This window comes from Barbatula barbatula (genome assembly GCF_947034865.1).
Source record: "Barbatula barbatula genome assembly, chromosome: 5".
In the NCBI taxonomy this organism is placed as follows: Eukaryota; Metazoa; Chordata; class Actinopteri; order Cypriniformes; family Nemacheilidae; genus Barbatula; species Barbatula barbatula.
The window spans coordinates 9008267-9017312 of record NC_136769.1 but is presented as its reverse complement, the minus strand read 5'-3'; the positions used below and the strand labels follow the sequence as shown (position 1 = coordinate 9017312).

At 36.7% G+C, this 9046-nt stretch overlaps 2 protein-coding genes across 2 annotated transcripts; both read right to left on the bottom strand.

The window, feature by feature from the left end:
* Positions 1-2951: 2951 nt before the first annotated feature.
* On the bottom strand, positions 2952-5101 carry selenow2b (selenoprotein W, 2b). Its single transcript, XM_079457625.1, has 4 exons — positions 4917-5101; positions 4490-4587; positions 4250-4326; positions 2952-3675 (listed from the first exon to the last, which is right to left on the bottom strand). Exons 1-4 carry the CDS (start codon positions 4943-4945, stop codon positions 3595-3597), a joined length of 285 nt encoding a protein of 94 aa, XP_079313751.1. The 5' UTR covers positions 4946-5101; the 3' UTR covers positions 2952-3594.
* Positions 5102-5389: 288 nt separating this feature from the next.
* On the bottom strand, positions 5390-8754 carry LOC306894810 (migration and invasion enhancer 1-like). Its single transcript, XM_079457624.1, has 4 exons — positions 8636-8754; positions 6695-6792; positions 6518-6594; positions 5390-6412 (listed from the first exon to the last, which is right to left on the bottom strand). Exons 1-4 carry the CDS (start codon positions 8662-8664, stop codon positions 6329-6331), a joined length of 288 nt encoding a protein of 95 aa, XP_079313750.1. The 5' UTR covers positions 8665-8754; the 3' UTR covers positions 5390-6328.
* Positions 8755-9046: the final 292 nt, after the last annotated feature.

The following is a 9046-nucleotide window of genomic DNA, read 5'->3' as shown; positions in this document are numbered from 1 at the left end:
TTAAATACAGTTAAAACATCATGCAATTTCTTTTTTGTGTAAATGTAGAATGTAGAATATGGTTCTACCCTTTCTTTCTGTGCAACCCTGTTTTTCCTGGGTTTACCCTTAAAAAAAGGTCAAAATTTGATCACTGGCTTTAAATATAAGTATCCCTATATAATCCCTGTCTATTAGTATACTTTGGGTGTGAGGTTGAAATATGAATTCTTGAAGGTACTGTAGCTTTTGTGCAAACATGTATTGAACAGTAGTGAATATTAGAGTCAGACTCCAATTGTAAACGAAGCAATTTATAAATGTTAAGTTGTGTGTTCAATACACCTGATCACTAGAAACATGGAGATGGTGGAAGCCCACTGGTCAAGGGTCCTTAGTATCCATCAGAAAGGTTAATTCTTCAGATATCCAGAAAAGAAAAGCTATGTCCCTGCAATTAATAGGCTGTTGCCTTGGATGAAAATGTATCTGGTAAGAAACAGGACGAAATGTTTAGAAAAGTGAAGAAAATACCAACATAAAACATAATATGATTAATTCAATTTGTAATTGATCGAATTAAAACATCTGGAAGAATACACATAGAACAGTGCACACACACAGTCACACAACAAGTGAGTATAGCTCAAAATTCTGTCATTTCTCTTATTTCAATACACAAATGCATTGGGGACACTTCAAAATCTAATCAAAAACAAAGCATGAAGAAAAACGTTTCAAATTTGTTGTTACTCTACAGAAAGTGAGGGATGTTAGGCTGTTACAAAATCCTTGAAGATGTAGTGTTATTGTGAATCAATGAACTAATATTTAGATGTATAGCCAGGGTTTATGAGAACTGCTTCTCAACTGTGTTGCATGGAGTCGACCAACTTCAGGCACCTGTGAACAGGTATTCCAGCCCAGGACAATTTCCCTACAGAACACAATTCCTCTGCATTTCTTGGTTTTGCCTCAGAAACAACGTTTTTAATGTCACCCCCCAAGTTTTGTATTGAGGTCTGGAGATTGGGCTGGCCACTTCATAGCGTTAATCTTGTTGGTCTGAAACCAAAATGCTTACTTACGTAATCCTTGCTTACATTGTGTGTTTGGGGTCGTGGTCTTGTTGAAACACCCATTTTGAGGGCATTTCCTCTTTGGCATAAGGCAACATGACCTCTTTAAGTATTTTAATGTACTCAAACTGACCCATGATCCCTGGTATCCGATAAATAGGCCCAACACCATAGGAGAAATCCCCATATCATGATGTTTGCGCCACCATGCTTCACTGTCTTCACAGTGTGTGTCTTGAATTAAGTGTTTGGGGGTCGTCTGACAAACTGTCTGCGGCCCCTAGACCCAAAAAGAACAATCTTGCTTTCATCAGTCCACAAAATATTGCACCATTTCTCTTTAGGCCAGTCAATGTGTTCTTTGGCAAATTGCAACCACTTCAGCACATGTTATTTTTTCAACAATGGGACTTTGCGGGTGCTTCTTGCCGATAGCTTGACTTCACATAGACGTCTTCTAATTGTTACAGCACTTTATACAGGTAACATCAATCGACTTTCTTCGATCGCCCTGGACGCTGGAGTCTTTGCCATTTTGGCTATTCTTCGATCCATTCGAATGGTAGTTTTCTGTTTCTTCCATTTAAAGCACCTGATATCATTTTTGCTGAGCAGCCTATCATTTCCTGCACTTTATATGTTTTTCCCTCACCAATAAATGTTTTAATCAATGTATGCTGTTCTTCTGAACAATGTCTGGAACAACCCATTTTACATTTTACTGACCTTTGTCCTTAAATAAGAGCCACGTGTTTGCCATATAGAAATATAATTTCTGCCCAAAACAGTAACTGATCTGGTTAGTGATGTTGGACTGCTATTATTTTGAACAATACTGTATATGCTAGATGGCTAACATGCCTTGTTATCTGATGATGCTGAGGTGTTTCAGGATTAAAAGTAAAATTAACGTTCAGTCTCGTGATAAATGAGACATATTAAAGGGTATAATAAGCATATCCTGAGCGGGTCATCTTTACATGGACCTAAAAAGACCCATGTGCCTTACTTCTAGAGGGAAAGGAAGAGATTTCTTTGTACAGTTTTTTGTGTTTATGAATTCTAATGCAGATTTGACTTATTTACTTTACTCTTTTCTCTGATGATGACTCGCTTTGATTTAAAAGTACACTTTATGCAGTAAGAAATATGGTGTTTAAAAAAATATGCAAAAGACAAATATTTTAAAGGATAATCTGACAAATATTTACAAGAAAAAAATGCTTTTACATTCACACACTCAAAAATTGGATTAGAAATGACTTTGTAGGATTTCACAGTTGATTATTACATGTTGTAATAAATGAATTGAATTGGTCATTGTCATTTATAAGTCCTACTTTCTTATTTATACTTGAGTATATCTGCGATTGAGTATCACAATAATATTAACAAGGCTTACACTAGAGTGTTTATTCGACACTGCTTCCCAGTGTTCATATTATAGTGCATATGACATTGTACAGCACACAGCTTGTGTGTAGGTGTGTCTCTCCTGCGGTTTCTGGTATTTTATGATAAAAAAACAGCGACTTGAATGCTCAATGATAACCATGCCAGCCTATAGGACACACAGACTATCACTATCTGCTTTGAGGGCGTTCACACAACTGTAACTTTAGTAAATTACAGTGTTTCAACTGGTATTAGCCACATAGTATTTTTCAATAATAAACATAAGAATCACCATGTTGTAAATGTAATGTTTCATTAATTATATACTGATTCTGTGTATTCAAACAATATATATATATATATATATATATATATATATATATATATATATATATATATATATACACAAAGTGCTCTCTAGTGGTGTTGAATATGGTTTGCAATCTGAAAGCTTATCAATAAAACTAATGTCATTCTAAACTACTTATAACACACCATAAAATAACAATACTTTATAAAAATGTTGTGGTTAAAGTTTTAAATACATTTAGAATGATGCATGAAGACATTTTGGTATTTATTTTAATCTAAATGTATGGTATGAAAGGTAAAATACTGCAGAAAAAAAACTTTTCAGAAATGTGTAACCTTAATTGTTTTATTTAGATCACAGGAATATTGTTTTAATGGCATCTAACATAACATTAACCAATTAAATCTATTTTATTTAATAAAAAATACAGAATTCTACCACAATTTCAACAAATTAATCAAGTCATATAGTCTTCAAGCCTTTACTTAGGGTTCATTTAAATAATAATCATGTATTACTGATATTCTTTTTAAATAATATTGTCTAACAACTTTCAACATTCTATTAAGGTTATTGGGTTATTGTTCTCTTCACTGTCTTCTTTTTTACTCTGCTTCACTCTCTGAATTTTTCAGACTTAAGTCTCATACCAAAACATTTGTACTTTGAGCTATGGCAATCATATACGTCCGACAAACTCGGAGAAAAGAAGAATGATAAAGAGGACAGAAGAAGAGCTTAAAAAAAAATTTGACATCGCTCCGAGCTTGACCACAGCATGTGACTTTATCTCAGCTAAGATGGTAATTACGATCTGAGGTCAAGGTGCTAGAGAAGGATGCACTCTTTACGATATCTGACGATCTTCTCAGGCTTGCCATCCTTAGCTTTGTGGATGGCCTCCATGATCTATAGAGACCAAGAGAAAAAATGTAAATGAAAAGAAAAAAAGCCTTATGATAAAAATTCTAGTAGTGGTTAAAAGCCCCGTCTTCAAGGGGAAATACAGAAAGTTACACTTCAGAAAATACCCCCCTAAATGCGTACCGAAGCAAATTTTTTAAAAAGCAAAAACATTGGTCACAAAAGCATGTGAGCTTTCAGGCTTTACCACTGAATTTGACTACCCCATGCATCAGCCACACATCCTTTTTATCAGAGCCCTTTCCTTACAAAGATGTGATATAATTCATAATAAAATACTGTGTATGGTGCATGCAGCACATTTAAAAGGCATCTAATTATTATTCTATTAAACAAATCTTTAAGTCTTAAAACCTGGATAGGAGTAAGTTGGATGAGATGAATTTGCACCTAATGTATATTGCTCTTTTATGATCGCTTATTGCTCCCCGAACTCTTTGTAAGTCGCTTTGGATAAAAGCGTCTGCTAAATGACTAAATGTAAATGTGAAATGCACTTTACAAAGTATGAGGTCACACATTACCAACAAAAACACACAATTTAAATAGGCCTGCTTACATCCTCCTCATAGGGGAAACCACGTGTTTCCAACTTGGAGAAGAGAAGATGTTCATTGATCACCACCTCAAAACTCCCTATAAAAGTATTTGTAAGGATTACTGGTTGTTATAATTTCAGCTATATATTGAAATGAATAGTATAAAGTTATTTCTAAGAAATTGCAATGGATTATTTTAGTGATGCCTTTGAACATTAACTGGATTTATGAGCATAAACGAAAGATCTAAGGTACTTCACCTCTTCTGCCCACGAAGCCAGACACCTCCGCATCAGGAAACTTGGCGCGGATGTTTCGCTTCAGTTCCTGGAAGCGGGGCTCATAGCCTCATCCACCGCTGGTGGATTACAACACAGTTTAGTTTTGCTTAAAACATTATCCAGAGTCATGCATGCCACCCGCCCTTTGTTGTCAAGTCACCGTGAACAACTGGTTCAGCCGGTATCTCCTATTTCAGATATTTCACTATAGCTCTACAGGCTTCAGTTTAGGCTATCTAACATTAGGCGTATGATGGCCACACATTGCCAGTTTAACATTTTTAAGACAAGGTCAAAATTGTACTAACAAGTAATATAAAAGTATACAATCCAAACGTTCTTTAAATATTTCAAATAAAAAAATGACATAACGACATACACTTGACTGCAAGGTAAATGACCTTACCAGTACTCAATTTTTATCTTCACCACCATGATTCGCGTCCTCTGGCCTGTGCAGGTTCAGTTGTTACCTTGTTGTATGTGCGGAGATGAAAAACAAGTCTCTTCACACCTTCCAACCTGGGACACCTGCGTCAGGAGAGCAACACCCTTCACCTTGACACGCAATAACAACACGCTTCAGTGTTTCTGTAGATATCCAATCAAAACGCAGTAAACAAGAACGTTAAAACGATCCCAAACATTGAACAACACAGCAACGGGTGAATTTATTCATTACATTATTGAGATGTAAAATAAAGTTGTACTTACATTTGAGATTTTAAATTATATTAAAATAGACATGTATTAAATAAAATACTGCAACGAGACACATTAAAAACGACTGTCACTGCTCTGGCGTTTCTCCTACTTGTACCATTATTGATATTCATATTTTATAATATTTCCGAGGTCAGAAGAAGATGGACACAGAAACAATATTAGCAATCCAACTATTTTATTTAAGTTCCACAATTTAATTTAATGTTCATTACATAGGCAGCTGAATGTCACATGCTCTCCATAGCTGCTAACTTAAAGAAATGCACACTGCACTGCATTAAACTATGTGTGTTACAACTTTATAATGAAGGCATTTAAATTGTTATTACCTATATTATTATATACCATTACATTTTCAACTCATTGTGAGAGACCACCTGAAAGACATTTTTAGGATTAAACAAGTTGTTACCTGTATCTACCCCTTAAATTAAATTGGGAGACAGATCTGGTCCATGGCATATTTGGCCCATTTAATGCATTGTTTATGCATGATTATCATGGTCTTCACAAAGGTTTCTATAAAAACAAATACAACATGCTAACCCATGACAGCGACTGCAAGTAAAATGATGTTTGGTTTAGTTGAAACATTGAAAAAATTTGAAAAAAAGCTTAAAGTGACAATCACCTGAGATCTTTCTGCTAGCAAAACATGAGTGTACTCAAGACAAACCCGCTGAAAATAAGTTAAGACATTATCAAGCTTTAAGCGTTCCCTTCCTATAACCAGTGTTTTAGAATATTACCATCACTACACATTTTGAATTAAATTCGTTTATTTTTAACCCCAAAACAACGAGCAGAAGGACACTGAATCTAGTAGGCAATGTGGCTTTATTAAAAAATTGACCCTTTCATTGGCTCCCTCCTCATCGTCCCCTATCTATCTCCTACTGTGTGAAGGCTGAATGGACTGCAGGCCTCATATCGTAGCTTTGACTTTAGAGTTACGATAATCATTTATGTCCAGCAACCCACTGGGAGAAGTGAAGAGGACGTATAAGGATCCTAAACCCGACCTTTTCCAAGTTGTGCCTGAGGTGCTAATATAATTATGGGAGCCAAAAACAAAGGTTTATTGTAAAGACATTAGAGGATGACACAAGGAGGCTGACTCTTGATGATCTTTTCCACTGGCTGGCCATCAGAGGCCCTCTGGATAGCATTCATTATCTTGGAAACAAAAAAGACGACAGAGGGATGCATGCATTAGTATCCAGTTAAATGGAGAAAGGCCAAATTGTTACCAGCGCATTACATGTATGAATGTTTACTCACATCATCCTCATAGGGGAAACCACTGGTTTCTAACTTTGAGAAGATCAGCTGTCCATTGATCTCAATCTCAAAGCTCCCTGGAAGGCAGAAATGTACTTAAATTAATTTTTGTAGGTAAAACATACCTCGCCAGCACCTCATATATTCTTGCAGCCCCAGATTATAACTATTACTCACCCTGTCGACCAACAAAGCCAGTCACATCCGCATCAGCGAACTCAGCAGTGACGAGCTGCTTGAGCTCCTGATAGCGGGGCCCGTACCCTCATCCGCCACTGCAGTACATAATAGTGAAGAGAAGATGAGATAACTATAATGACAATCAATATACACTTCAGAAGCGTCTCAATGTCTTCAACCGCAGTAATCATTTCAAGTCAAGTAACAATCCAATTTAAAGATTATAACTGAAAGAGAAAACATTTTATACATGCAAAGAATGCAAAACTTTTGCACATTATCAGTGTCATGACAGCCTATGCCATGTATACATGTACAAAGTGCACATTCATTCTGAGGCCATCACTCATGTGAAAAGAATACTTTTCCTGCGAGTAATAAAGAGCAGGGAATACAATTGCAATTTGCGTTTGGTGTGAACACAGTGTTACTCGCACGAAAAGATAGTTATTTCCAGGCCAGGCCGTCATCCAGTATGGGTCAATGAGCACTTGGCACAAAATTCTCGCTCAAATTTTTCAACTTGCGCAGAATACGTGATTGACGCGTGTTCGCCACAATCGTGCCACCTGATTCGCTATGCTGGCCGCGATGCATCTAATTTACTCGCGCAATTCGCATTTGGTGTGAACACAGTTATTACAGCTTTTTTGCACAATTTTTGCCATCCAGGTTTAAAATCCTCATCTGGCCAACCTCAAAGGATAGGATGTGACGTGGCGATGTAAGATAGTACATTGATGACGCGTCAATGTCTCACGATAATTAATGAGTGTGTGTTTTCTTGACCAACGAGAAGACATTTCTCCTTATTATTCATGACAGCCCCTGGTGTGTTTCTATCTGACCCTTCGGAGAGAGGTGTTCATGGCACATAATAGTAATCTGATGGATAAATGAAGAAAAAGCAGAACACTTACAAGGAGTTGCAAATATACACATTCTGATAATTATATAAAAAAGTAAATTTTTATTTAAAATACACTAAATGCGGTATATATGTGGGGGAAGGACTTCTCCACTGAAAGTGATAAATACATAACTATTGTTGAACTTGTGGTGAAGAGAAACAGGCGCCGGTGACCATTTGGAGCTCATGTGGGCCAGTACAGCTCAATGCGTCACGTTCGGAACAGGTATTTAAGGCAGGGTTCTATCATTTATTCAGCTGGGACGTTTATGCAAGTATAGATTGAGCATTTTAAATGATACACTTCAGCTTCTTTGAGAACTTGTTTTTAGGGGTCAAGAAAGAGTTTGCGGTTTATTTCTCCCTCGCCGCAAAACTCTCGCTTTGTTTCCAGATGATTTTAAATTCACAGTAAGGATGCACTCCTGTCACATTACATCACACAGGTGCCTTTCAAAAACCGACTGAAGGTGGGTTCATGTGTTTATATGCTAGGCGAATTGAGCGGCGTGTTACTTTATTGCGTTGACTCTTTAAGGGTAGTTGCGCTTACAGCGCCCCACAGGTCAAACCACGTAACTGCGGGCCCTTAAAATACATCATGCGAAATCAAATGACTACTCAACAACAAAATTATTTGCTGACAATTTTTTATTGTCGACGTTACCGATAATGTCGACTAATCGTTGCAGCCCTAGGTAGACAGTAGCTGAAAGGGGAGGGGGGAGGGGGTGCTGGTTCTTCTTGACCCTTTAAATATACTCCCAATGCATTATAAAACGCAGGACATAAAGGCTTCCAGCACGTGATAAAGTAAAACTCACTAGTTTACCGATTATCCATACATAACAGACGAAATACGGTATGATTTCAGATAATTATTAGCATTGTTAGCAAACCTGCTTGAGCTTACGTCACCCTTTTCGATCCATCCCATTCCTCAGAATATAAAACTTCCACGAGAGGCAAATCAAAATAATATACCATTACACCTAGTTTACACAAATCTCTACGTTGACGTCACTTACCAGTATTCTACTTTTATTTGCACACCCATGTCTGATGTTCTCAACGCTGTTAAGTCACCACACTTCCTCGCTTACCTTTAGCGGAGCTGTCGTAAAACTAAACACCTACCGCCCCCTTCATGCTAAAAGAGGAATTTCACAAATAAAAGATAAGCGCGTACAAATCTGACGTTGAAAAGCCACAAGATGGCAGCATGCAACTAAACTACAGCTTTACGTGACATTATTACTTTTTACTTAAAGAGGATATTCGCCTTAAAATGAATATATTATTTGGTTATTATTGTTATAAACAATTCATCAAAATCGATAGAATTCTTATTTCTTTCAAGCCCTATTTACTTCTGCCGGGTAAATAATTGTCTATTTCAGCTAATAGCAAACCAGACAGGGTTAATATCTTCATTTCAG